This window comes from Ursus americanus, chromosome 35 (assembly GCF_024610735.1).
Source record: "Ursus americanus isolate L20-20 chromosome 35, mUrsAme1.1.p, whole genome shotgun sequence".
In the NCBI taxonomy this organism is placed as follows: Eukaryota; Metazoa; Chordata; class Mammalia; order Carnivora; family Ursidae; genus Ursus; species Ursus americanus.
The window spans coordinates 4,399,633-4,427,617 of record NC_142161.1 but is presented as its reverse complement, the minus strand read 5'-3'; the positions used below and the strand labels follow the sequence as shown (position 1 = coordinate 4,427,617).

The 27,985-nt window shown below is 56.7% G+C and overlaps 2 protein-coding genes, 1 long non-coding RNA gene and 1 other non-coding gene across 4 annotated transcripts; 2 read left to right on the top strand and 2 right to left on the bottom strand.

Annotated features, from left to right (window-relative positions):
• Positions 1-27: 27 nt before the first annotated feature.
• LRP10 (LDL receptor related protein 10) lies at positions 28-5,634 on the bottom strand. The gene is made up of 7 exons (XM_045802795.2): positions 5,024-5,634; positions 4,573-4,617; positions 3,913-4,048; positions 2,872-3,062; positions 1,736-2,753; positions 1,291-1,420; positions 28-1,155 (listed from the first exon to the last, which is right to left on the bottom strand). Exons 1-7 carry the CDS (start codon positions 5,055-5,057, stop codon positions 568-570), a joined length of 2,142 nt encoding a protein of 713 aa, XP_045658751.2. The 5' UTR covers positions 5,058-5,634; the 3' UTR covers positions 28-567.
• LOC123795800 (uncharacterized) lies at positions 4,420-17,648 on the top strand. The gene is made up of 3 exons (XR_006780595.2): positions 4,420-4,775; positions 16,749-16,874; positions 17,185-17,648. It is a non-coding gene; the product is annotated as an uncharacterized LOC123795800 (long non-coding RNA).
• LOC123795813 (U6 spliceosomal RNA) lies at positions 10,671-10,774 on the top strand. Its single transcript, XR_006780600.1, has one exon. It is a non-coding gene; the product is annotated as a U6 spliceosomal RNA (small nuclear RNA).
• Positions 17,427-27,720, bottom strand: MMP14 (matrix metallopeptidase 14). The gene is made up of 10 exons (XM_045802796.2): positions 27,344-27,720; positions 23,247-23,395; positions 22,861-22,983; positions 22,177-22,484; positions 21,520-21,681; positions 21,019-21,179; positions 20,705-20,843; positions 20,422-20,572; positions 19,822-19,937; positions 17,427-19,476 (listed from the first exon to the last, which is right to left on the bottom strand). The coding sequence occupies exons 1-10, from the start codon at positions 27,446-27,448 to the stop codon at positions 19,142-19,144; spliced, it is 1,749 nt and encodes a 582-aa protein (XP_045658752.1). The 5' UTR covers positions 27,449-27,720; the 3' UTR covers positions 17,427-19,141.
• Between the last annotated feature and the right edge of the window lie 265 nt (positions 27,721-27,985).

Below are 27,985 nucleotides of genomic sequence, written 5' to 3'. Positions count from 1 at the left end.
TCCGGTCATTGCTCATTTACAAAAATATGAAATTTCTCGTTCTTTTATTTTCAACCTTGACTTGCTGGGCAATGACCTAGCTATGGGACAAAAGCATTTTTTTGTGTGCTCTTTTTATGAGCCAGGCCCCGTAGGAAGGATCGAGGTGGGCAAACTTCAGGCTCTGCCCAAATCCTTCCCCTGGGGGCTGGAGGTCTCCAGCCAATTGACGGTCTGGTGCTTAAAGGCCACTTTTGGGTAGGAGTTTTGGTAAGGATGGAGTGTCCAGGCCTATGACCCTTTAAGAAATGTACTTTTTAAAAACAGCCACGTGAGTGGTGGCGGTGTGGGGAGACGGTGGCGGTAGAGACACTCTGGTCTCTGGACATGCGCAGAGGGGGAGCTCTGTGTGAGCCCTTTCCCCGCCCGAGGGATACCTAGTTTACAGCAGCTACACAGGGTCAACAGGAGGCTCAGCAAGGCCCCTCAGATGGACGGCCAGGGAGGGAAGTAGGGGAAGGGAAGCTGAGCTGCCCTCTAAAGGGCTGTCGTCACTGCGACCAGAGCCCCCAGGGGCGCCAGGTCACCTCAGGCCAGCAGTGGCTCATCCTCCGCCTCGACCACCCAGACCCCCGGCTCAGCCAGCGGCAACAGGAGCACGTCATCCTCGTCCTCTGGAGACAGGACTGGGATATGGGGTTCAGGTGGGGTCCGAGTTGGTCCTGGGGGCCGAAGGCTAGGCAGGAGGCGGCCTCGCAGGGCCTGCACCACTCCTGACAACAGGGACGGCTCTAGGGGCGCGGAGGGCAGTGGCCCTGGGACGTCAGAGACAGTAGGGGGTGCCGGAGACGCGCTGCTAGATGGAAGGGGAGCCTTGGCGGGCAGTGGGGGTGCCTGTTCCCCATCCTGCCCCCCCACCGCCCCACCCTCACGGGCCGGCCCTGTGCTGCCATCTAGAGCCTCAAGGGGCGCGGCAGAAGGGGTGACCTGGGATCTGGTCTCGGGGGTCCGGGCTGGGGGGTTGGCTCGAGGGAGCAGGCCCCAGCGGCGGAGGCGGCGCACCAGCCGGCGCACAGAGCGGCCCCGCTGCCGGCGGCGGGCACCCGAGGCGGCCCCTGGAGTCATGTCCTGGCGCAAGATCTGCAGCAGAGAGCGCAGGTTGCCGAGCACTGAGTTCTGCAAGGAGAGGACGCAGACACCGCGGTCAGAGTCGTGGGGAGGGCCAGGAGCCTGAAGAAGGGTGGTACGGGGCGGGGCCGCGGGAGGCTTGGAAGCGGGAGGCAGGGAGGCACGAGGCAGGAGGTCACTTACATCATTGGGGTTCTCTGTAGGGAAGTCCTCTACAGGCGGGATGGCGCCCTGGGCAATGAGCTGCCCGTAGGAGGGCGGCGCCTGCTGCTGCACAATCTCAGCCTCCATCCGGGACAGCGGGGCGAAGATGCTGGAAGGAATGAGGGCTGCTCAGTCACAGGTGGTGCCAGCCGGAGCAGCCTGTCCCAGCCCGGGCACGTCTCTTCCCTCCGCACCCAGGCCAGGACAACGGAGCTATGCCCCGGCTTTCCCGAGAGTCAGCTGAGGTCCCCTCCTTCCTTGAGCTTACTTTCGGCACCTAGACCTGTCGTCTCCTCAGAGGAGCACCCTGTGCCCCAGCTGGACAACTCCAGGAGCCAACCCACGAGCAGGTCACCAGAACGTGCGCCCCTCCCGGCCTCGCCCTCGGCCCCACACGGCAACGGCTGGCTGCACCTTCACTGACCTGTACTCCTGGGTGCGGATGGCATAGAGCTTGCAGGTGCAGCCCAGCGCGATGACCAGCAGCAGGCCGCACACCAGGCTGCCGATGACAGCGGCCGTGATGACCTTGCGGGGCAGGGCATAGGAGCAGTCCCACTCGTCGCTGCCGTCGGCACAGTCTGGCTGCCCGTCGCACACCCATGTCTCATACACACACTTCTCGTCCCGGCATCGGAAGTTGCCAGGCTGGCAGTGCCGGCAGCGTCTCTCGTCTGCTCCGTCGGCACAGAAAGTCTGGTAGTTGCAGCGGTCGGCAGGCAGGTAGCAGGCGGTGGCCCCGGGGGTGCCGGCCGGCCCGCAGGGGAAGTGTCCAGGTGGGCAGCTGGGGCAGTTTTCCTCGTCCGTGCCGTCAGCACAGTCCCACGAGCCGTCGCAGCGCTGTGCCTCGCTGTAGCAGCGCTCCCCCAGGCCCTCACTGGCCCCCAGGCCAGCACCCAAGCCACAGGGTCGATCCCAGGGCAGGCAGTAGCCCCGCACGTGGTAGGTGGCGTTGAAGCCCCGGCCGCCGCTCCAGGCAACCGTGTGGTAGGCCACGATGGCCTGGCCGGACAGCGTCTCCACAGTGACAGCCTTGCCGTTGCTGAAGTGGGTGAGGCTGCGCAGCAGGCGAGAGGTCTTGGGAGGCCCGGGGCCGTCGTACACATGGACCGCATCTCCGTAGCCCAGGTCCAGGGCCGTGAAGCGCACTGCCAAGCGCCGGCCGTCGTGGGGGTCCAGCAGCCAGAGGCAGGACTGGGGGTGGGAGACTGAGGCTGGGTGTGCGTAGCCCGGGGAAGAGAAGACCCCGTAAAAGTCTTCCAAGGTATGATTGCAGGGTGGGGTGGGGACAGGGGCCGGGGTCAGGTCGGGGAAGGGGTCTGAGCTGCAGCCGGCCTCGTCAGAGCCGTCGCCACAGGCATCGATGCTGTCGCAGCGCTGCGCCACGGGCACACAGCGGTGGTTCAGGCACTGGAACTCTTCGGGCAGGCACATCAGCCAATCTGCAGAGGCGCCGTGGAGAAGCGCCATGAAACACGGGAGCTGGTGGGATCCTCCCCTCCTCCCTGGGGCTGCTACTACCTGTCTTACTAGTCCCAGAGACCTCCCTGTCCGGCATACCTTGGCTGTAGGAGAGCAGGAAGCCCTGGCCCATGGGTGCTCTGGCCCCGGCATAGCTGTAGGTGATGGTGACGTTGCCCCCAGGCAGCTGCAGAGGGCTGGCTGGTGCCTCGCACAGGGAGATCTGCGGCTGGAGAGGGGAGCGCAGGACTAAGCGCTCTGAGCCACAGGCCAGGTGCAGTTTTTGGAATCTACAGGGGTGGAGGAGAGCAGGACATGAGATTTTGGTTTTTTTTAATGATTTTATTTTTAAGTAACCTCCATACCCAATGTGGGGCTCAAACTCACAACCCAGAGTTCAAGAGTCACACACGCCACCAACCGAGCCGGCCAGGCGCCCCACGGACGTGAGATATTCTTGACCACCGCTGGTTTCTTCCTCTCCCACCGCTGTCAGGTCCCCTCTACCCCAAGAAGCACAAGTCCCTGCTCATACACAATCCACATCAAAGAGCCAAATGAACTCAGCCAAATTCCGTCCGAGTCAATGGCAGTAGTCCTAACGGAGGCCAGCAGCAGCATGGCATTCTGATTCGTCCACCTCTTCCCAGACTACCCTCTTTGCCCTTTCTGGGTAAATTCATGAGCGTGAACTCTGTGAAGCAAATAGCCAGGTACTTAATTGGGCCCCAACCCTATGGCCCAAGGTCAGAGGAGACTGGGGAGACCTATACCGCTTAAAAGACCTGGGGAGACTGAGGAAGGTTCTACGCTAATTAGGAATAGCTTTTGAAACCCAGGCGAGGGTGTGCAATGGATTGAAGGAATCCTCAGAGCAGCCATATTGGAGCCCAAGGACTGCTTCTAGAGTGCCTGCTGTCCTTCAGAGAGGACCAGAATCCAAACCAGGTGTCTGCTCCAGCTCAGCTCCAATGCACTGTAACTGGGCCAGAACAAGCCAGGCTTTTAGGGCAGACTCGGCCAAATCAAATTCTACTCTTCCTCCCATTGGCAGGGCTGGCAGCTCCATGGAGAAGTAATTCCCGAAGACTTTCCCATGGTGAAGGAGGGAGGGTAATAGGATCTTGCCCTGCTTCTCACCTCACTGTTACGGTCTGCTCCTTGCTCCCCAGGATAAGCCAGGTGCAGTTGGCAGGGGCGCTGCGGCTGTCCCTGCCCAGGGGCCTCTGTAAGGTGCCCTGCACTTCCAAGAGCACTGCCGGAGGGTCCTCACAGGCTGGAGAGAGAGGAAGGTAAGGACACTGATGAGAGCCCATTACTGTCATACCCCGTGCCCCCAGGCTTGAGGCCTCTAAGGGCCTGAGCTCTTTAAGAAGGAGCAGAGACACTGCCCCTCTCAGTCCACACACCCACACCCACACCCTAGAATCACAGTCTTCATCTGGCCCCCTTCCTTCCCACCTTCGTTATAGCTTCACCTCAAATATCAACACCACAGACGATCTGAGGTCTGCTTTGCCAGCCACTGGGCCAGGAGGAGCAGGAAATCCTGTCTCTACAATCGGGGAGACTACATTCTGGCTAGGGAGCTCAAGTATGGATATTTGGAAAAAACCAAAATAGTACATAACTACCAGGTGAGAGCTCACACGGGGTCTGTTTCCCCGTTTGTAAAATAAGGATGGATAATCTCCACTCTAAAACTATGGTAGGTGCCACAGGAATTCAGGGAAGAGAGAATCCTCGTGGGTCTTCTCTTATTACCAAGCCCTTGGGGCCCCAGGGGCATCCTCTACTCACCAGGATGTGGGAAAAAGGTCCGGTCTGGATGTGCCAGAGCGCCTCCTAGAGGAAGAGCGAGAAAGGGCAGGGGAGTGAATCGCCCCTAGTTTTCTTCACCTGAGCTACTCAAGGAGGAAAGGGAGCCATCTGGGACTTCCGGGTAGTTTAAGGGAAGGGGCAGTGGAGCAGGGGGAGGCTGAGCTGTGCGGCCGGGAAGGAAGGTACGGAAGCACGGCCTGGGGGGGTGGGCATGGCGATCTAGGGAAGCCCGGGGGAGGAGGAGGGCCGAGGGGGGCGGCTGGCAGCCTCCCGGGGTTTGGGGCAGGCAGCGTCGGATGCGGCGGCCGGGGCTGGGAGGCACCGGCAGGCAGGGGAAGTGAGGGGCGGCAGAGGAGGGAGTGAGTGCCGGGGCTCTGTGACAGCCCTAGGGGCGGGGTGCCGGGTGAGTAGTCTCGTTTCGGTTTCTTACCCAGGAGGAGGAAGAGGAGGGTGGTGGGCAGCATCCTGAGCCGTCCGGAGGTGCAGGAAGCGTCCCGGAGCTTCCGTCGTCTATCCAGTGGGGAGGCGGCGCCGCTCCGGGCGTCCAGGCCCCCCACTGCCGCCTCCCCGAGGGGGCTGCATGGCCCGGGCTCCCCGACCGGCGCTCTGGATGCCAGGGCTGGGGACGGGGAGGGGGCGGCCGTCCGGGAGCAGGGGCGGTGCCTCTCTCCCAACTTCGGAGTTGTTTTCCCCGGCCGCCGCTGCGCTCTCTCCCGAGGCCGGCTCCCGAAGTCCCGGGAATGGGTTCGAGGCCCGGCGCTGGAGCGCGCCCTCGCCTAGAGCCCGCCCGCAGGCCGCGAGCGCCCCTGTCCAGGCCCGGCCGCCACCTGCCGGGTCTTGAAGCCACTTCCTCTTCGGGCCAAACTTTGCCGACGGTCAGCCCCCAGGGCCGGCCCGGGCGCGGCACAACTTCTCCAGCGCGTCCAGCCGGCGGGACGCGGCGGGGGAGCGGGGGAGGGGGACGGGAGGCTCGGCCCAGCTCCCCGGCCCTCGCCCGGGCGGTACCCCTGCCAGCCCAGGGGTTGGAGGAGCCGGGGCGGAGGGAGGGGGCGGGTGACGAGCCTGGCCCCACCCCTGCCAATCAACGCGCGCGCCCCGCCCACCCGCTCGCCTTAACCCCTTTCCGGCCCTGCCGGGACTCGTCAGACCCGCCCTCGGCCGGGCGCTCAGCCTCCGCTTTGAACTCTTGTTTTGTTCGGGCCTTTCGGGGTGACACGTTTGTTACAGGACACGTTGGTCAGAGAACCACTGCTTATTCCGTAACTGTCATGTCTTTCCTTTGGACCCTTAAGCTCTCAGTACTTTTCTTGTCCCAGTGTCTGAGATCCGGCAGCACTTTTTGGCGTGAGCCTCTATTATAGCAATTACCACACGGTGTTATAACTATTTGTTTACTCGTCTTTCCCGCCCCCGCCCCGCCCCTTCTCTGGAAGCAGAAACTTCCTGTAGGTTGGGGCCTAGACTGTTTACCTTTGCACCCACAGGGTTTCTCTCCTGCTGAGACACAGTAAGAACCCAATAAACGGGAAATAAACGAATACATGTACCTTCGCCACATGCTGACTCTGTGACCTTGAGAAAATCACTTAACATCTCTGTGCTGCTCGATTGTAAAATGGGGTTAATAATGCAACTCTCTTTTAAGGTTGTCATCAGCATTTTAGGGAGGTGATACAAGTTGAGCATCTAGGAAGTGCTCTGTACCTTGGAAAATTATTATGATTAGTCACAGAAGATCTTTCTTATTTATGTGGGCTGTTATTACTTCTTCTTCCTGTGGTACTGATAGCTAATATTAGTAAACCGTAACAGTAGCAAATACTTTTTGAGCTTTTTTTACATTTCAGGCACAGATCTAAGCACTTTTCAAGAATTTGCTCTTTTGATCCTCCTCATAATCGTTGTCAAGTAGAAACTACTGTTGCTCCCATTTTACAGATAAGGAAACTGAGGCACAGAGAGGTTAAGGATTTTGCCCCATCTAGTAAATGCTGAAACAGGGTTTGGAACCTAGGCGATCTGGTTCTGGACAGAGTGTACATCTGAATCCTTGCTCCTCTCTCCTCTCTACAAATGGCACAAAACACTTTTTTATCTGAGACATTTGTTGTTGGCATCCGTTTTTATATTTTCAAAACTGGAACCATAGCAGGGCCTGAAGCCATAGCGTTGGCCATAAAAAGGCCCGTCTTCCACTTGGACCTTGGTGCCGTGCCAAGGGATCTTGGTCCCTGGGTCTCTCTGTGCCGTCCGCTGTGCTCTCTCTCTGTGCAGCTCTAGGGATTAATGAGGAGTGAAATAGAATCCTGAGTGTGGGAAAATGATGTGGAGCAAAGGGAAGCAGAGCAAAGAGGTTGGAAAAATTAAAAATATTTAAGTTCTAAAAGTGATCATGGAGGTTTTAGTTGAGTGCTGGCTACGTGTTCTCTATGCTTGGTGGATGCCTGGAATTCCTTTTTAAAAAAAAAAAAAGATTTTATTTATTCATCTGAGACAGAGAACATGAGTAGGGGGAGAGGGAGAAGCAGAAGCAGACTCCCCACTGAGCAGGGAGCAACACCCCGCCCCCCCCCAGGACAACAATGAGATGATGAGATGTGGGGCTGGATCCCAGGACCCCAGGACCCAGAGATCATGACCTGAGCCAAAGGCAACCGCTTAACCATCTGAGCCACCCAGATGCCCTGGATGCCTGGAACTCTTAAGACTTCACTTGAACTTCAAGGAGCTTACTGTCTACTTGGAAAGAGAGGTCAGATACACAAATGAAAAAAGCCAGACAGCCATGGGTAGTACCCGTGGGAGTGGGCATGTGGGGGAGTAAGGAATTTAGAAAGGAACTGGAAAAGGTGGTAGTGAATTGGAAAGAGTTGTGGGAGGCAGGGAAAGGAGGAAGGGAGCCCATGGTCTGGGATGCCCAGTAAATGAAAATTTGCCAAAAAATAAAGTCAAGATCTAGGCTGTTGGAAGCAATCATCATCATCAGGAAGAAATTGCACCAGGGTAGAACAGACTTTCATTCTATAACTATTTATTAGAGTGCCTTCCAAGTGCAGGGCACTGAGCTAGACAGTGGGGTTCATAGTTAGAGTGAATTCAAGCCCCAAAACGATAGGAAAAGATTAAAGAGGACCTAGGTACTTAAAATGAGTGTAAACTTTAATTAGTCTAGTGAGTTGAAGTGTCCGGACCCCTGTAAATCACATCCTAGACCATCAGGTACATTTAGGAATGGGCCTGTGGAGATGATCTTGGAAATCTTTGAGGAATTATGAAAAATAGTGGAAGTAGTGGAAAACGGGCAGATGTCTGGTTTTCAAAATGATAATATCTAACTTTGGTAGACTACTTGCCTATGGCAGGCACTGTCCTAAGCACTTCACGTGTATTATCTCAGTTAACCCTCACCACACCTCTAGGAAGTAGGTGTTATTTTTGCCCTCCTTTTATAATTGAGGAAACTGAGTCATAGGTAGGTCGAATGACTTGCTCAAGATGAAACTTCTAGCACACGCAGGAGCCAAGGTGCTGTGGTCTGAACATTTGTGTCCCCCAGCCCCCAGATTCATATGTTGATTTCCTAACCCCCAAAGATGATAGTGTGAGAAGGTGGGCCTTTGGGAGATGTTAGGTCTGTGAGACGGAGCCTGCAATGGGACTAGTGCCTTTGATAAAAGAGGCCCTAGAGAGATCCCTCCCTGTCCACTAGGAGAGGACACAGTGAGGAGATGTGGCGGTGAACCAGGAGGAGGGCCCTCACCAGCAGGTGACCACGCCGGTGCCTTGATCTTGGGTTTCTCAGTCTCCAGAACCATGAGCAATAACTCTACCGAGTCGGTGGTATCTTGTTATAGCAGCCCAAATGGACTACGAGGCTTGCTGCTGAGAAGTTGGGGTGCTGCTGTACAAATACCTAAAAATGTGGAAGTGGCTTTAGAACTGGGGAATGGTCAGAGGCCAGAGGTGCATGCTTAGGGAAAGCCGCCATTGCTGTGAATGGACCATTAGGGGCGATTCTTGGGAAGGCTCAGAAGGAGAGAGCTGTATAGACCTCAGTCTCCTTAGATTACCTGAGTGGTCGTGCACAGAATGTGGATAGAAGTGTAGATGGTCAAAGTCCCTCTGACTAGGTCCCAGATGGAGATGAGGGACATGTTAATTGGAAGCTGGAGGAAAGGAGAGCCTTGATAGAAAGTGGCAAAGAGCTTGGCCTCACTGTGTTTGTGTCCTAGTGTTTGTTGGAAGGTAGAACTCGTGAGTGATGAAATTGGATATTTGGCTGAAGACATTTCTTCTTTTTCTTTCTTTCTTTTTTTAAAAAAAATTTTTAAAATATATTATTTATTTATTTATTTATTTATTTATGAGAAGCAGAGAGAGAGAGGCAGGGGCAGAGGGAGAAGCAGATTCTCCACTGAGCAGGGAGCCTGATGTGGGGCTCGATCCCAGGACCCCGAGATCATGACCCGAGCCGGAGGCAGATGCTAAACCGACTGAGGCACCCAGGTGCCCCTCTTTTTTCTTTTTTTTTTTTTTTAAGATTTTATTTATTTATTCGACAGAGATAGAGACAGCCAGGGAGAGAGGGAACACAGGCAGGGGGAGTGGGAGAGGAAGAAGCAGGCTCCCAGCGGAGGAGCCCAATGTGGGGCTCGATCCCAGAACGCTGGGATCACGCCCTGAGCCGAAGGCAGACACTTAACCGCTGTGCCACCCAGGCGCCCCTCCCTCTTTTTTCTTTTTAAAGTAATCTCTGTACCCAGTGTGGGGCGCAACCTCACAACCCCAGGATCAAGAGTCTCATGCTGTACCAATTAAGCCAGCCAGGCGCCCAGTTGGCTGAAGAAATTTCTAAGCAAAGTGTTGAGGAAGCAGCCTGGTTTCCCTTGAATACTTAGAGTAAAACACAAGAAGAGAAAAGTGATTTATAGGGGGGAACTGTTCATCAAAAAGGATGCAGAACTAAAAATGTAGAAAATTCTTATCGCTATCTAGTGTTCCATAGATACACATATGTAAATGCGTGTGCGCACCCATGCGTGCGTGTGTGTGTGTGTGTGTGTGTGTATTTTTTTCACTCATTTATCATGTTTATTGCCTGCTCCTCCCACAAGAATGTACGTTCCTTGGGGCAGGGATCTGTTTGTTTACTGGTGTATCCCCAGTGCCCAAAACAGTGTCTGACACAAAGTAAGTACTCACTAAATGTTTGCCGAATGAATGCCAGCCATAGGCATCGCATAGATTACATCTTTTAATTCGCTCAAGTACTCTTTCAATTATTAGCCCCATTTTAAAGATGAGGAAATGCAAGCTCCGTAAAGTTACATAACTTGCTGGCCGCCAAACCAGTGAGTTGTAAAGACTGGATTCACACTTGGATTGTGTAACTGCAGAGCCCTTGTTCCTAACCGTTGCGTGATACTGCCTCTCTCTGTGCTGGAAGCTATGTTTTAAAGGATTGATAGAGTGGGGGTGCTGGGCTGGCTCAGACTCTCCGGGTTGTGAGTTTGGGCTCCACATCGGGTGTAGAGATTACCTTAAAATAAAATCTTAAAAATATATATATTGATATAATGAATCAATCCAGAGGAGGGTGTTCAAGACGGATGAGGGGTCTCTAAGCCATGTCATATGATAAGCTATTTATGGAACTAGAAAGTCATTTCACCTAAAGAAAAGCTTAACTTGAGTGAGGGATTGAATATATGAAAACCAGATCCAAATATTTGAAGAGCTATAGCATGGAACAAGAATTTGTTTGTTCTGTGCAGTCTGAAGGGCAGAGCCTGGAATTAACAGAGCAAATAAAAAAAGTCAGTCTATTCCCTGCTTGAGATATAGAAGCTGACGGTACAGGTAGGGTTGATGCAGGGGACAGATGTCCTGGACCTTCAGGATTCCTTGGCAACTCTGTGAATTGTGAATTTCACGATGGCATGACTTCCCAGAAAACAAGGGCAAAGAAGCTTCTAGAAGCAAGTTGTGTTCGATGCTGACATGAAGCCAACACAGTGAAAGCAGAGAAAAGACCTGGAAGGAAAGAGGTCATGAGGGACCTTTAAGGAGAAATTTCAGTGCTCAATGCGGCAGCACATATACTGAAACTGGAACAATACTGAGAAGATTAGCAGGGCCCTGTGCAAAGATGACACGAATTCATGAAGCATTCCATATTTTTATTGTACACCTAAAACTAATATAACCCTGTATGTTAATTACACTTCAATTTTTTAAAAACGGTTTTTTATTTATTTGAGAGAGAGCGCATGAGCAGTGGGGAGGGGCAGGGGAAGAGGGAGAAGCAGACTCCCTGCTGAACGGGGAGCCACAAGAAGAAGACGAGGACGGGGCTAGATACCAGGACCCCGAGATCATGACCTGAGCTGAAGGCAGACGTAACCTACTGAGCCACCCAGGTGCTCCCCCCCTTTTTTAAAGGAGAAGTTTCAGGGGTGTCTGGGTGGCTCAGTTGGTTGGGTGTCTGCCTTCCACTCGGGTCATGATCCCAGGGTCCTGGGATCGAGCTCTGTGTCGGGCTCCCTGCTTGGCGGGGAGTCTGCTTCTCCCTCTCCCTCTGCTGCTCCCCCTGCTTGTGCTCTCTTGCTCTCTCTGTCAAATACATAAATTAAAAATCTTTAAAAAAAAAAAAGGAGAAGTTTCAGTAAATGCCTGGGTTGCCTCCACAGATGTGGAGGTTAGTTTAAAAAGAAATGACTGGTTGGGGCGCCTGTCAGGCTCAGTCAGAAGAGCATGCCACTCTTGATCTTGGGGTTGTGAGTTCGAACCCCATATTGGGTGTAGAGATTACTTAAATGAATAAATAACTTTAAAAAAAATTTTTAAAAAATGACTAGTGAAGGAATGCAGACAGCTGTTGAAAAACCTTGGCTTGACAGAAAAGGGGGATATGAGGGAAATCATTCAAGGCTGCAACAGTATCCAGGAGAGAGCTTTTCAAGATGTGGAAACTTCTGTGTTTGAAGGGAGTGGGGATTAAAGACCCTGCCATATGGTTATAGGAGGAAGTTTCCTTGCGCTTTGGAAAGAATGAGATACTGGGTTGGAGACACACCTCGGAGATTTGGAGCAACCTCAAATCATGTCCATTTTGGGGGGTGTCTGGTATATTACAAAGTAAAAGACTAAGATTTTTTTGAATATACTTAGTATATTTTATTTTTATATTTATTTATAAAGGTTTTATTTTTTAAGTAATGTCTACACCCAACATGGGGCTTGAATTTAACAACCCTGAAATCGAGAGTCACATCTTCTACTTGACTGAGCCAGCCAGACACCCCAATACTTAGTGTATTTTAGATGTTTCTATTTAACAAATAAAAACTCTTTGCATAAACACAGCAATAACATAGTGATAGTTACAAAATACCTACAGGCATTTTTTTTTAAAGTACAAAATTGAAGAGCCCTCTAAATATGAGACTGGGATTAAAGGATCCTCCTGGGGTGAGGTTGAGGTTAGGGTAGGGATGAGGTTAGGAGGATGGGTGCAGGCTAGAGGCGCCCCAAGAGGAGGCATGATCTCCAAAGGCCTCAGGGAAGGGACACAGAAATGCCCACTCTGGGATAAAGGAGTCAGGGAGGCCGGAGGGCCTTGGCAAGGAGGAGCCCTGTCAAAGCATTCCGAGGTCAGAGCCCAGGGGAAGGGCATCCTGGAGCCACCAGTGTCTGAGGCGTCCACAGGGGGGCAGCATGGCGACTCGGAGGGGCTCTGAGAGGGCACCGAAGTGCCCCCTTACTTCCTCCCGCACCCCCTCAACTCCACACCCTCTTCCTTCCCGTTGTTATTCGGGAGCTGCCCACCAACCCCCGCACAGAGACAGCTGAGGGAAACTCTGCCTTTTTCTTCTCTGCAGCTGGAAGACTAAGGCTTGTCATCCTGTTGCGCCCATAGTCCCACCCCTTTAAGTACAGGTGTCCTGGGTGGAAACTTGGAAAGTGGAAAGGGGGAAGGAACAGGCTGGCGGTATCCCTGGCCCTTGTTGGGGGGCTGGCTTGGCCTCTGCCTCTCTCAAGCTTGGTTCGCAGTGCCAACACCCAGCACAAGGGGGCGCTATCGCCCCGCAAACCCTGACCGGCTGGTCTCTGCGGCGGAGGGGGTGTGGCCAGCTGGGGAGCGGGGTGGATGTACCTCTGGCCCCTTGTCCAGTTTTCCTCCACCCGGGATTAGGATGCAGTTTTGTGCAGGCAAGGGGTGGGGGGGTCTCTGGCGCACAGGCCGGTAAAGTGGAGGAGAGACTTTGGGGACAACTGGCATGGAGCTTAGAGACCTGTGTGTGGGGCCCCCCAGGTCAGGATCCGGGGAGCAGGCTGGCCTGAGGGTGCAGGCTGAAGGATTGGTATTTCCAGAAGCGCTGGGTTAACACAGCGCAGTACTGATCACTCCCAGATTAAGGGCAGGCGGTGGGGGACACATGAGGAGGCCACAGGGACAAAGTAGTTGCTTAGGAGTTATGAACCCATTGCCTGGATATATTTTTCTTTCTTTTTTTAACTTTTTAAAGATTGAGGTAAAATACATAGTCAAGTTCATAAAATGTACTAACACCTACAGCTCAATGATTTTTTAACTTACGTATACATAATACTCGTGTACATAATACTGGTAATACAGTACTTACACATTCCCAGCTACCGCTGTGTGCTTGTGTAATTCACAACTTTCACGGGCAATTTCAGTCAACAAGCATTTCCCCCCCTTTTTTAAAGATTTTATTTATTTGTTTGTCAGAGCGTACAAGCAGGGGGAGGGGCAGGCAGAGGGAGAAGCAGGCTCCCCGCTGAGCAGGGAGCCCATCTGGGACTTGATCCCAGGACCCCGGGATCATGACCTGAGCCAAAGGCAGACACTTAAATGACTGAGCCTCCCAGGCGTCCCTTCAAATCAACAAACTTAGTAAGGGGCTCCTGCGTGCCTAGCACCGTCCTACTCCTTTGTGAGGAAGCGAGGACAGAACATGCTTGTCCCGTGGCTGTGGTGGGGTCAGTATTCTTATGAATCACAGTCATTCCTTGACAGAGCTATCCCAGCAGGGCCTCGGAGGGCTGGGGCAGGCCATGTGATCTGCTCGCAGGGGCCGTGTTTTTGAAGTATCTGCCATGTCTGAATGCGCTAACGCACAGAACCTCAGGAAGGTTATGTTATTGGATCCAGAATATACGGTCAGGGCAACCACGATCCTAGCACGCAGCCAGACACGGAGTGGCCAAGGAGAGCATTTTTGGGAATTGATTTTGCTCTCTGGCCTGGTGCTCCGTGTCTCTGGAAGCTGAGCAAAGGCTGACGTCTGTGACCACAGGCAGGATCGAAATGAGCTGGAGCTTGTCGCGTGTGTGTGAATCCGCTAGGCCTCGGAGGTCCCGGTCTTTCCCCCTCCCTCGTGGTCATCCTGGCCTTGCCCCACCCAGACCCCATCCTGCCCCAAATGAGGGAAGTGCCCCTACTGGGAAGTGAAGTGTATGAGCAGGATGTGACCCATGGTGAGACAGCTCCCAGACCTGGTCTGGTCCCTGAGTCAATGAGCTACTTGAGGCACGCAGAGGAAGTCCTTCCGCCCATTCACTGCAGTGTGGACACCTCTTCTGTGCTCTCTATTGCCCCTCCCCACCCAGGTGTGGGACTTGGGGGACAGGAAACTAGTCTCCTCCTCCTCTAAGCCACAAAGGGCCCATTGGAGAAATAAGGTACCCTGGGGGTGGGGAGGGGCAGTGGAAGCTGCTCCCTTGGGGTGTGGCAACAGCCTTGCCCTGGGTGCCCAATTCTGCTGTAAAACCCCTGGTTCTAGGACTGGTGAGGGACAGAGGAGGACAGAGGGGGCTGGGCCTGGCTGGGGAAGGCTGGCCTGGAAGGCGCTCAGCCTTCGGCCCTGGGCCAGGGTGGAAAGTATGTGTGTGAGCTCATTTGGAAGGTGGCTTCTGGCCAGTCAGGACTGCCTCCTTTCCAGGCCCCAATTGCCCAGCCCCCTCGAAGGCTGCCTCTGGGTCTCCCCAGTCTCCCAAGACTGTCTGAGGGACGAAGGCCGAACACCCCAGGTTAGGTGTGCAGGCATTGGTGTCTTAAATGAAGTGAATGCAGATTTGGAGGGTGGGTAAAAAAGGGGTACAGGGACCGCAGGACAATAGATTAGCCTTGACTGGGGTTCCCTTGGGGCCTCAGGGAACGGGAACTATCCTCCTAGGCCCTTGCCACAGCCATTCGCCACCCCCATCCCTCCCCTAGCTGCTGCCATTCGAGCCACTCAGTCCTTCTGGCTTCTGAGTCCTTCCTGCTTCTTTCCTTCCCTCGGGGTACCTGTTCCTGTCCCCCAAAAGGAGGTGACTGCAGGCAAAGTGGGTTCCTGAGGAAGAGCCCTTCTGCTCCATTCCTACTTCCCATGCCGATGCTGCCACAGGAGGCAAGCACACATGGGCCCTCAGATCCCCAGAACACACACTACCACACACACCGGCCACACAGCGCCACACTGGAAGAGACACCCTGAGACACGGGCAGAATCTACCCGCACAGATTAAAAAAAAAAAAAAAAAATCAGACAGACCTGGGTTTTCATTTTGGCCTAACAAGTTCCGACCTTAAGGAAGTCTTATCTGGGCCTCAGGTTCCAATCCTGTGAAACAGGGGCAGTGGTCGTGCCTGTGTCACTGGGTGTCATGAGGACCTCAGCAAATGTTGGTTTTTTTTACCACCTCCCTTTGGCTGGAAAGGGAAGTGGGAGTACAGAGGGGAAAGAGGACTGGGACGTCTGTCAGAGTGGGGAGAAGGGGCCCCAGGGGAGGGACAGTGAAGGACCAGCAGGGCTGGCCAGGTTGTGCGTGAGGGGTCACTCTGCTCAGTCCTCTCTTCTCTGGAGGGCCTGGCTCCTCTTCGATCTTCCCTCCTCACGTCACTGACCCAGCACCTGGCTGGCAGCCTTGGAGGTGTGGGCCCAGCTGGTGGCAGGAGCCCTGGGGAAGGGAGTCTGTGGCTCCCCGCCTCAAACGTGTGGGGTGCAGTGGGGGGCAGAGCACTGCTTCTCCTCAGCGCTTGCCCCTGCTCCAGTCTCCTCTGAGGCCGCTTCCCTGGGTTCTGCCCAAACCTCCTCGCAGATTCCCCTTGGCTCCCTCCTGGCCGCTCTAGCTCACATGTGCTGCTTTCGAATACAGGAACTTGGAACCTTGGAAACTGGGTCAGGCCCAACGGACAAAGCGGGGTAGGGCCAGTGAAAGCGGCATTTTCAGGTCTCTCGGGAGCCACAGGGACCTCTGTTCTCCCCTCACCCTGCCTGACCCTGTGCAATCGGCTAGGCACCTCCAGGGGTCTCTGGGTGGCCTCCCTGGGCTGGATCCCTTAGGCCCGGGGCACGTCAGAAGCACGGGACCTTGGCGGCCTCCACCCCACAGTTCTCCCTGCTTGGGAAGCCTCTTCCACCTCTTCCCCCCTTTGTCTCTGGTCCTCCATTCCCATCTCTCCCCCTTGGCTTCAGAGAGCATCTTGTGATTCCAGAATCAGGGCCAAACAATTTCCTCGTGATGGGGAAACCGCACTCCAGCCGTGGCAGCCCTAGGCTCCCCTCCTCTTCCCTCTGGCAGTCCCCCCTCCCCAGGCTCCTGTACTGGTTCCAGCTGTGTTTTGCAGAACTCCCACTGGATAACATCTGTAATTGCCTCCAGATGTGGGCCACAAAAACACAAAGGGGCCATGAGCTCATCTTTGAGCTCCTTGCGACATGCACGGCCCCCTACACCCTCCCATACAACCCCTGGCTTTCCCATGCCAGCTTCCCCGGGTCCCCATCCCCTCCGGTGAGGGTGGCGGGGAGGTGGTGTCCAAATCCACTGAGATACACAGCCTGTGCCAAACAGCTGTTGGCAGGAGAGGTGGAGGAGGCCAGGCATAGGTTCAGGGTTCCTGGCTGGCAGAGAGGTGGGGTACCCCTTCTGCCAAAGCAATCACACCAACCAGCCCTGAAGAGCAGCTGGATAGAACCACACCGGCCTAGGTGGGGCCAGCGCTCTTGGAGGAAGGCTGTGGAGGGGGCCTGGGCTGGAGCCCAGGGAGGGCCGGGCTAAGGCAGGAAGGGAAGGGGAGGAAGAAAGAGGGCTGCTCCCCTTCAGCTGAGCTGACTCAGCAACTGAGCTATTCCTCCCTCCAGGCTGGTTTCGGAGGAAGGGTGGGTCGACAGCCTGGGAACCCTGTCTGGAGCAGCAGTTTCGAAGAAACAAAGCCTTGTTATTCTTCCCTTCCGACCTGACCATCCTGCCTCTCCTGGGCGATTGGGGTGAGATTCCTGTTTTGCCCGAGATAGGCTGCTCCTGATTGGCCACGGGGCAACTGTCCGTCCTTCCCAGGTGTTCCTTTTGCCCCCCCACCCCAGGCAGAGCCCCCCAGGCTTAGAAGAGGCTTAGACATGGAGGGCTGGGGTAAAGGGCCTGCCTGAGGCCGAAGATGATCCTGGTGGGAGTCCCCAGCAGCAGAAAGAGAGGTCTGAGGAAACGGAGGGTCTGCGGCCAGATCACGGGACAGGGTAATGCAATTTAGGAAGATTTTCCGAGTGGCCCCAGCTTGACCACTTCCTCTTGCCTTTGCAGCTCTGGGCCTCGAAGGTAACCTCTTGGCTGGGTTGGGAGAGAGCGGCGGGCTCTGTGGACCACTTCCCTGCCCCCACGGAGTAAGTATGCCCTCCTTCCCAGCTATGGCCCTGAATCCCCGTTGTCCACCAAGAATAAACAGATTCCTTTATGAAAAATGCCGAAACTCCACGTCACAGGAAACACCGGCTATGGGCATGCTTTCCATTCACCTCTCCGAGAGAAGGCAGCGACACAAAGAATGTGAAACACCATTTATTCTTTGTGGAAAGGTTGAACAAGGTCAAAAATGTCCTTAGAGGGCACTGACCCAGCCCCGCCCTGCAGGTTCCTGGGGTCGGATGCCTCTGCCCCCCCCACCCCCACCCTTCCCATGCCCCTTGTTAACAAAAAGGAACGATTTGAAGGGAATTCATATATAATAATTATAATAAAAATATACATTAAACAAAACAAAAAAAAAACCCCAAACAAGACAAATTTAGCCGAACTGCCAGCACCGTTCATCCCACACACCCCCACCCCCCATACCCCCCCACCCCTGACATCCCTCTCCTCTCCCTGCCCCCACAGGGTCTCACTCTCCCAAGTCCCCGGTACCATGACCACGTGTGGTGGCCAGAGGAGACTTCAAATGGGTGGGCTGGGTGGGGGAGAGGAGGCAGGACACCGGTAGGATGGGCCAAGGGGCGGGGGCATCAGGAAGTGAGGGGCTAACCTGATGAGACCCACCCAGGCACGTGCCCCTCACTGAAGCCAGCTGAGGCTGCTGTCTCAGCGCTGCCAGCCCCTGTTCGCCTCGCTGCCTAGGTGGCCACCCTCATGAAGGTCCCGAGTCGCCAGGCCCTGGATGTGTGTCATCTCTGCCTTTCTCTGGGCTCCCCACCCTTCCCATACACGTACTCTGGTTGGAGGAAGGGCACTGAAGTGGGGCAGGTGTGCTGTTCCCCGGCCCTTCCTCAGAGCTCCGATAAAACATGCCCTCCCCTGGGTACCACAGCCCACCTTGTGCTGTCGCTGCTGGCCTGGCCTGCCTGGCCCCTGGCCCTCCACTCCCACTGCACCTCCCTGGTTAGCCTTTTGGTCCTGTCCTATCCCCCCCGACTGCTCTGCCCCTTGGTCCCTATCCCAGCTGCCTGCATTTGAGCAAGATTCTTCTTCTGTGGCCTTCAGGCTCACCCCCAGGGCTCCAGACAGTCTCTCTCCTTGGCCCCACCTGCCCTACCCCGGTAGCTACAGCCCCTAGTCTCAGCTCCTCTAGCCCTGACATCCCAAGGCTGACATTTGTGGGGGTAGGGCCGTCAAGGGTTTCCACAGCCCCTTAATGGCTCAGGCTCCTGGGGAAGTTCTCGGGGCCAGGTGGGGCAGAGGCAGATCTTTGCGGAGAGGACTGACTCTGAGCTTTCCTCCCAAGGTCTTAGGATGGCTGCGCGGCCCTTCCCCCCTCCTCCTCTCTCTCTCAGGGTCTCCCCCTCAACAAGATTAGATTCCTTTAAGCCAGGAAGAGTGGTAGGAGGTTGCCAATGGGGCACACCTGGGGGCTTGCGGGGCTGGCGTGCCCAGAGCCTCCTGAGGTCAGAGTTCAGAGGTTACAGTTACGTCAGGGAATGGAAAAGGAGCAGATGACCCCATTTGACCTTTGCCAGCGAGGTCTGAGGGTCCTGCCTTTAAGTGCAGAGCCAAGACATTCAGGTGGGGCTGGACACACACCAAGCTACGGAGGCCCCTGGGGGGACAGGGGCTGGAGACGGCGGCCCCTGATCAGCCCCCAGGGGACCCATCTAGGGAAGAAGCAATGCCAGGGCTGAGGTTGACAGAGGACAGAAAAGAAGGGAGGTGGGGGGCGGGGAGGGAGGGGGCCCGGGACAGGTGGGAGCAGCCCACCCACCACCACCTGCTGCCACTGGCCTTCAGAGGCAAAGTCCTCGTGGGAGGAGTGGGCGGGCGGCCGTGGGGGTCAGACCTTGTCCAGCAGGGACCGCTGGCAATAGAGCAGTCGTTTCGGGGTCCCGTGGCGTCTGAAGAAGAAGACGGCGAGGCCCGCCGCCAGCACCAGGAGCAGCAGCAGCACGGGCAGCACCACGGCGGCCGCGCTCACCGCCCCGCTGCCCTCTTCGTCCACCTCGATGATGATCACTTCCGTCTCCTCCTCGGTTCCCTCGTCCGGCCGGCCCCCCGACGCGGGGCAGCCCATCCAGTCCCGCAGGGCTGACTTGGGGTAGCCTGGCTCTACCTTCAGCTTCTGGTTGTTGAATTTCCAGTATTTGTTCCCCTTGTAGAAGTACGTGAAGACTGCAGGGGTCGGCACGAAGGTGGCGTCCGGAAGAGCCACAGAGAGGAGAAGAGCGAAGGAACATCTGTGAGTGGCGCGAGCCAGCTGAGTTCATCCCTTAACCTTTGTGAACATCACTGGCCTCAGCCGTAAACCCGGCTAGTTCTAGGACCAGGCTGGAAGGGCAGTGGGGCTTCGGGATCGGATGTGCCGAAAGCACCGTGCTCAGAGCCGGGCGCGTGGCAAGGGTTCCGGCGCCCTCCTCGTCACTGCTTTCCCCAGCATACTGTCCTGTATGGCTCCCCCCCATTCCCCTTCACCCCCTGTCCCCATCCTCCCCTCACGACACCTCCCTTGCCCCTCACCTTCATCGCTGCCCATGAATGACCCTCTGGGAGACTCGGGGATCCCTTCCCAGACCTTGATGTTTTTGGGGTACTCGCTGTCCACTGCCCTGAGCTCCTCGTTGAAACGGTAGTACCTGGGGGACAGGAGGGGGACGGAAGCGGTCGGGCACTGGGCCTGTCCTCAGAGGGTAGCGGGGCCCACGACTAAATCCACCAGTGAGCAAAGGGTGGCTACGGACAGGGTGCGCGACAGGGGTTTTGAGTAATGAGGGCCTGCAGCTGAAAGTGGCGGAAGGTGGGGGTGGATGGGAGGTCCCAGGCTGCAAGGAGCCACCAGCAGCCTTTAATGACAGTGCCTGGCAGCTGGGGTGGAGGCACGGTGCTGAGGGCAGGAGGCGCCAAATGACCGGGTCTGGTCTGGAATGGTGACCCGGTCACTTCCCACTCACTCAGCACCTAATGGAGGCTGTCTGTTGCTAGGCAACAGCACAGGCTCAGCCAGCAGCTAACCTCTCCAGGGAAACGCCCCAGGGGTAGGTGGGTCTTTCTCCAGAATTGAGGGACTCTGGTGGTGGTGTCTGAGGAGGGAGGCCTAGAGTCAAGGGGCTGAGGTCTCACTTGTTTCCTCGGAAGAAGTAGGTCTTTCCATTGGGCATCCAGAAGAGAGCAGCATCAATTTTGTCAGTAGGCAGTCCTCGGCCCAGCTCCTTGATGTGCTTGGGGTAGCCAGGCTCCAGGGAAGCTTCGTCAAACACCCAGTGCTTATCTCCTAGAGAGGAGAGAGAAGGGCCGGATCAGGGTTCCCCTTGGGCACTTGGGTCTTTGGAGGAGTCAAGTGGAATCCACTCCTCCAGGGAGACTCTCCCCACACCCAGAGAACTAAGGCAGAATGCCTGGTTACCTTTGAAAAAGACAAACTTGCCATCCTTCCTCTCGTAGGCAGTGCTGATGGATGCAGGCAGGCCCCGCCAGAACTGGCCGATGGGCATGGGGTATCCATCCATCACTTGGTTATTTCTCACCCTCCAGAACCAGCGCTCCTAGAAGGCGTCGAGGTGGGGACAGTACATTGTCTTGTAGCTCGTCCTCTGGCTCGGTCCCCAAAGCTTCCCACTGTCTCAGTTCTCGTTCTTAGTCCTCCTGCTGCCGTTTCCACCCAGCCTGCTGGGCTTAGAGCCCTCCCGTCTCCCACACCGGCCCACTTCTTCCTCTCACCTTGAAGACAAACATCTCCCCTCGGAGCACGGCCACAGTGTCGAAGTTCCCGTCACAGATGTTGGGCCCATAGGTGGGGTTTTTGGGCTTGTCGGGGACAGAGGGCCTGGAGGTCGTCCTGGGTTGAGGGGGCATCTTGGTGGGGGACCCTGACTGACTCCCTGGTGTAGAGAACATGGGAGGCACTTCAGAATTTGTGGCAGAGGGGGAGGAAAGAACAGCTATTTGGGCAGATGATCTCCTCGGAAAGGTGTGGATGGCCCTTTGGGGGAGGCTGAAGCCATCAGGTGGGAAAGGGCAGAGAAGGTGGAATCAAAAGTGGGAGAAGAATAAAACATGTAGAAGAAATAATGTAAAGAAAAAAGAAAAAAGTGGGAGTGGGTGGTGGGTAGAGGCCGGGTCAGGTGGGGTTGGGTGGAGACCGTAGGGTGTGGGGGAAGGGAAGGGATGCACAGGTCGGAGAGACCAGGAGAGGAGAAGGAGCAGGTAGGGATTACTCACCGTAAAGTTGCTGGATCCCCCGGCGGTCGTCATCGGGCAGCACAAAGTTCTCTGTATCCATCCACTGGTAAAAGGGCGCCATGATGGCCGAGGGATCATTGGAATGCTCAAGGCCCAGGGCATGGCCCAGCTCGTGCACAGCCACCAGAAAGATGTCATTCCCTGGAGGGATGGGGATGATTATGAGGGCAGCCTGGGTCCCTTCCCTCAGGCTCCCTGCTTTCCCACCAGAGGCTTCGTTTTCACACCCGAGACTGCCTGTCATGTTTTCCACCCCCAAAGCCACAAAGCCAGTCAGCAGTCTATTCTGGGTAGAGGTGAGAGGGTGTCCTGGGGCCAGATACCAAACCCAGGAAGATGTGTATGAAAGGAAGCTGAGGTCCCATCTGGGCTGCAGGTTCTCCCAGGAGCTAGAGGTGACGTTTGCCTGGAAACGTGGGAAGTCTTTGGGAAGTCAATTATTGGGTAAGAGAGGGACCAGATATAAACAGAGCAAAATAAGAATCCTGCTTTCACTGGAAGTCAGACTAGGAGATCTTTGTAGGCCAGAGACTTTGGGGTTTGAGGTTTTGGGAAGAGGCAGAAGAACTCCCCCCCACCCCCAAATGATCATCGACTCTCTGCAGAATAAATGAGTCCCAGGGCTACTTTGCTCACCGTTCACATCCTCATTCCTGACAGTCCAGGGCTCAGCAGAGTCAAAGTGGGTGTCCCCTCCGATGTTGGGGCCCGGGAAATAGGCATGGGCCAGGAAGCCACCCTCGCCATCGAAAGGCGTGCTGTCACCATGGAAACCCTCAGCGAAGAAGATCATGATGTCTGCCTGCTTCTCATGGCCCTCGCGGATATAGGCATAGGGCACCTCTCGGAAACGAAGTGGTGTGGCGCTCTCCCACACGCGGAACGCCTTGCGAATGGCCTCGAACGTGGCATACTCGCCCACCTTGGGGGTGTAATTCTGGATGCTGAGGTCCAGCCACGTGGGGAGAGGATGGGAGTGTGTTAGGATAACAATGGATACGATTCTCCTTCCCTGTACTTTCCCAGGTCTGACTGAACCGCCCAGCCACCTTTCCTGCCCCGGCTCTTCCTGCTGCCTCGGGATGCCTCTCCCCCAAGAACGGAGGGCTCAGGGGACCCCGAGGCTTCGGCTTTCTGGCCCTGGGGTGCACCCCCCACAAGCTGCACCTTCCTCCAGGATTACAGCCACGTTCCTCCCCACTCCCAAGGGCACTTTGCGGAGAGAGAGGTGAGTAGGACAGGAGGCCTCAGGGTCTGTTAGCACAACTGATAGGGAGGGCGACCCTGATGCGAGAAAGGCAGCTTGCCTGTTGGACTCACCAGAAAGTGATCTCATTATGCTGCCATTTGAGGCCCTGGATGGCATAGCGCTTCCTTCGAACATTGGCCTTGATCTCGGCCCCAAACTTATCGGGAACACCACAGCGGGGACGCCTCATGGCCCTGGGGTGTGACGATTGTGGTCAGGATAGCATATTAAAGAGAAAGGTCTTCAGAGGAGAAGGGGAGTGCCTGGTCTCAGGGTCAGTGTGGGGAAGGGCCAAGGCTATGGGGTTGGGGTGAATGGGAGAGGGCGGGGACCAGCGAATGCCCAGCGTGTGGGGTCGGGGGAGAGGGCAGGAGTCAGGCGTGTCGGTGGCAGTATCTCTGTGCTCAGTGTTGTCGCTGGGTGCCAGGCAGGATTCCTGCCAGGGTCTCGCACTTACTTCATGGTGTCTGCATCAGCCTTGCCCGTCACACGCAGCCCATAGAACTTCTGCATGGCAGCGATGGCTGCTGAGAAGGACTGGGGCGAGCGCTGTGTGTGCGTGCGCAGATCCCCGGGGGGCAGGTAGCCATACTGCTGCAGCCAGGCCTGTAGGGAGAGGGATGTGGCTTAGAGCATCTCCACTTGGCCCAAGGGGAGCCTCTGCCTCCCCATGGTATCTGGCATGCACCCTTGGCTTAGGAGGAAAGGGCAACGAGCTCCCAGCCTGGCTCTGGCAGTGGGGCTGGAGGAGATCCCAGGTTGGACCTGAACTCTGGCCCAGGCCCCAGTATGACTTGTCTTCTCGGGGCTCTGGGCTCAAACAGGGGTGGGGAGCCACGGCTCTGGACTTTGGCTGTGACTCTTGAGAATGGGAGTCCAGATGGCTTAACTGAGTCCTAGGATGTCTTCTCAGAGCTGAGATTCCTTCCAGCACTTTCCTCCTCTGTGTCAGTGTTCTCTGTGTCGCAGGTCCTACCTGCGAATGGGCTGTGCCCATGATGGGTGGAGGCAGGGAGGGGGAGGGGGCTCTCTTTTGGACCTGGTATGCGACCGTCTTGGGACAGGGGTGCCATGTCTCCAGGACCCTCACAGCTGAGATCTTCTTAGAAAGGAGAGTGGAACAGGAGCTAGGGCTGAGGTTGGCTGCTGAGATGGGAAGCTGGGACCTTTGGAGGTGGGGGTGTGATCCAGCCACAGAGCTAGGATCCTGCCACTGTCCCCATCCAAGCGTCTGACCTAGGGCTTGGGACCTAAAGGCCCATCTGAGGTCCTCAGTAGAGGGAGTGGGAGGTGGGGGTGGTGACAGAGACTCGGTGACAGTATTGTACTTGAGGTATGTTGTGAATTGTTCGTAATATAAAGGCTGGCATGTTGCCTTAACATAAAGTTAGGTTTTCGGTGTTTGATTGAAAGGCACACAAAATACAAAGCCCTGTCGGGGGGGAAAACCAGCCTTTATTATATGAACAATGGAGTATTTTCCTAAAGCCTGAAAAGTAAAACGAGCCAAGTTATATATGGAATAAGAAAACACTCGGCTTCTCCAGTGGAGACACTACTTTGGTCCCTGCTCCAGCTTCGGTTTCCTAAGGAGATAGGAGAGGGCCTGCGGGTTGCCTAGGGTGCAAGCTGGGAGCGCAGAGGGGTAGAGGCCACCGTTGGGTGCCACAACCCCTAGCCCACGTTGTCACGGTGGGTCTTCCTGGCCCTTCTTCACCTCTAGGCCCAGGCCCTGGTAGTGGAGCAGTGCTCCTGCATTGGGGCTGGGGGTGATTCAGGAGCAGCTGACTGGGGACATGTGCCCGCGGGGGCAAGAATTGCAACAGGTTCTGGGAAGTGATCCCCCAAGGCTGATGGGAGTTAGGGCCCGAGATGTAAACAACCCAGCCTTTCCCCAGCCAACAGGCCTGGCCAAAGCAACCTTAGCACCACCCGCCTGGGAGAGCCCCTCCTCAGGGGTAGAGGAAGGAGCCAAGTTTAACCTCTGGGATACCACAGGGGAGCAGAGCAGGGTGCTGCAGGACCTGGTTGCTCTCCCCAGGAGCTGCAGACTTGCCCTGACCTGTGCCGGCTGATACCACAGCTAGTGCCCGCGGGAGGCCTGCTGTGGCCTGTGCCTAAGTATGCGGGAAACTCCCTTTGCCCTTAGCCTCACCTGTGGGGTACACACACCCCAGGCTCAGGACCCCTGGTGGGGGAGCGGCTGCTTCAGCTCTGGAGAAGGATGAGAGTGGCCTACTCCTGGAACTGGAAGTCAGGAGGACTTAAAGTCGGGCCCTCTCAACCCTCGGGGAACACAACTGAGGGGAATTCTCTTAGGGCAGAATGACAGAATGGAGAGTGGCAAGAGAGGTGAGAACCCACATCCAGGAGCTCTGGGATAAAGCCCTCTCCCTGATGCGTCTTTCAAGAAAGTAGGCAGGCGTAAATATTCACACCCACAACGTCCACCCCACACACAATAGACAAAAATGGAGACTTAGGCAAGAAAGGGACTTCCCTGCAGTCGAGAGAGCCTCGAGGCCTGGAAAGGAAGTGCCCCCATCCCTCTCCTCCCCGGCCTAGGCTCTGAGCAAAGCAAGAACCACAGAGGAGACTAGGAGGTGAGGTAGGAACCACAGAAGAGAGGACTCTTGTGTCTGCGGCTGGGTGGGGGAAGGGCCAAGTGCCAGACAGGCCGCGGGGAGGAGAGGGCCGTCCTGGAGCTGGTGCAGGACTCTGGAGGCCCGGTGGGAGGGACCCGGCTGCCTGAGGCCTGGCCACCCCAGCTCGCCCTCTAGCTTGGCCTGGAGAGGGAGCAACTCTGTTGGCTGGCTTTGTCTTGAAAACTGAGTGGTCCGGAGGTATTCCCCTAGGGGAGAAGTCCAGAGAACCCCTCCCACCTCTGGCCTAGGAGTCCTGGGGAAGGTGGGTGGGTTGGGGGGAACTCTGGCAAACTCCAGCAGGCCCTGGATGGGAGCCTCTGGGCCCGCTCCTCCCTCCCTCTGCCTCCCACCCCTCCGTGGCCCAGAAGTGAATGGTGGTTCTGGCACTGGGACTGCCCATGACCCACTTAAAACAGAGCCAGGGCTGCCGCCCCTCCCCTAGGGGGCCTAGTGGGGCAGGGGAGGGAAGGCAGGGCAGGCAAAGTTGGCAGTGGGCAGCCCCAGATGCCCGGGCTTCTTTTGTTAGGAGCTCTCTTTGCAGGCCTAGGATGAAGACTCCAGGCCAGGGGAGAGGATGCCTCCTCCTGCAGGACCGTGTCAGGCTTAGCCGCAGGGCAGATCTGCACTGTCCCTGGTTACCCCCACTCCTAGGGCCACACTTGGCTTTTTAGCCTCAGATCCCTTCGGGACAGAGAGAGTGTGTTCTTTCTGGAGATGTTTCCTCCGGGGGTGGGTCCAGGGCCAGGACCAAGAGGGAGGAAGCCAAGTCCAGATCCCCTCCCCCTTCTGGGGCCCTTCCCGGCCCCTCCCGACCGCACCCAGGCCCTGCCGGGCTGAGTGGGTTGGGATGGCCCAAAATAAGAAGCTGATCAAATTCGTCTCCCACCTTCACCCCAAAATAAGAGAGAGAGAGCGAGAAAGAGAGAAAAAACCTCCCCAGACAACTCCCACGCGGCTTCCTCCCGGGCCGGTGGGCCAGCCTCAGGGAATGGGCTGGGGGGGCGCCCGAGGCAGTCAGTCGAGACATGTGCGGGTGCCCTGGGCCCGACCCTCTCCCCACTCCCCGGTGCGATGCCCTCAGTCTCCCTGCAATTAACACAGAAAAGCAATTAACAAAAGCAACTGGAAGAGCCTAAAGGCGCCGCTGGGGGGTGGGGTGGGGTGGTGAGGGGGGGCAGAAGGAGGAGGCGGCCTCCCGGCCGAACCCCGGCTCACAAGGAGAGCTTTGTGTGTACGGAAAGGCGGCCAGGGCGCCAGCCCCGCGACCCTCGACGCCAGGGCTCCCGGCCGCGACACAGGGGGTCGGCGCGGGGAGGTGGGGTGGGGTGGGGGGCCGGGGCCGCTCAGCCGTCCAGCCCCGACCCCACCTGACGGCGGCGGCATCCGCGGAGGGCCGGGACCGCCCGGGAGGCGCGCAGCGTGGGGGGCCCCGGAGCCGCGGCGCGGTCCACCCGAGCCTCCCCGGCCGGCGGGCGCGGGCGGGAGAGCGCTGGAGGGCTGGAAAGTTGAAGAAACAACGGACTCGCGCAGATGACAAGAAACCAGGGCAGCGCAGGGGCTGAGCGGAGTCCAAGTATTTACCAGGCTCCCTCCTGCTTCTGGAGCTGAGCTCAGAGCCCGGGGGAACCGGGGAGGGTGGGGGTGGGCCCAGGCTGTAAAGCTTCCCAGGAAAGGACCGGGAAAGAAAGTCAGCTGCGGCGGGTGGGGTACTGGCTGGGGGAGGCAGAAGTTGGATCGACTTGGAAGTTTGGAGATGAGGAGGGAAAGGAGAGGGAGGGGGTTGCTGCGGGCCGGAGCGGCCGAGACCCCGAGCGCCCTGCTCTCCAAAGAGGGGGCTGTCCCCTTGGAGACCCCCGGCTCGCCTCCCCGGCGGGCGCGACTCCCGGCAGGGCCGGGGGAGCTCACTTACTTCGGGGCTGAAGCTGCTTTGGGCCGAGCTGAGGGAGGCGAGCGCGGTGGCGAGCGTGAGCAGGGGGAGCAGCAGACCGCCGGTGGGCCGTGGGGCAGGAGACATGGTCCGCGACCGTCCCGGCAGCCAGCCGTGCGGGCTCCGCGGCGGGGGCCCAAGCCCTGGGGTCGCGCCGCCACTCCCTTGGGGCGCCTTTGTCTTCGGTGGGCACTGAATCTGGATTCCTAGAGCGCTGTCCGCTTGGAGATGAGGGGATTGTTCTTGAAAGCGCCTGTTTGCTCGTCCCCTCTTTCCCGTTTTTTGATCTTTCTTCTGCTTAGTCTGCGAACTGCATCGCGAGCCCTCTCTCACTCCTCTGGTCCCTCCCTTCTCCCACAGCCTCTCCGCCCCCGCCCCAATGCCCTCCTTTCCCGGTGCGGACGTGGTTGTTTCAGGCTGAATCCAATTACAGCCAAGAGCCGGGTAAAAAAAAAAAAAAAAAAAACACAACACACACACATACACACACAAACCCTAAGTTGCCTTTCTGTGGTGGAGGCTGCCATCTGCAGGGGTTGAGGCCACAGCTAAGGACGGGGTGCGGGGGGGCAGGGGACGGGATGTGGGAGACTTTCTCCCCTTAAGCATATTTTAGGTGGCTTG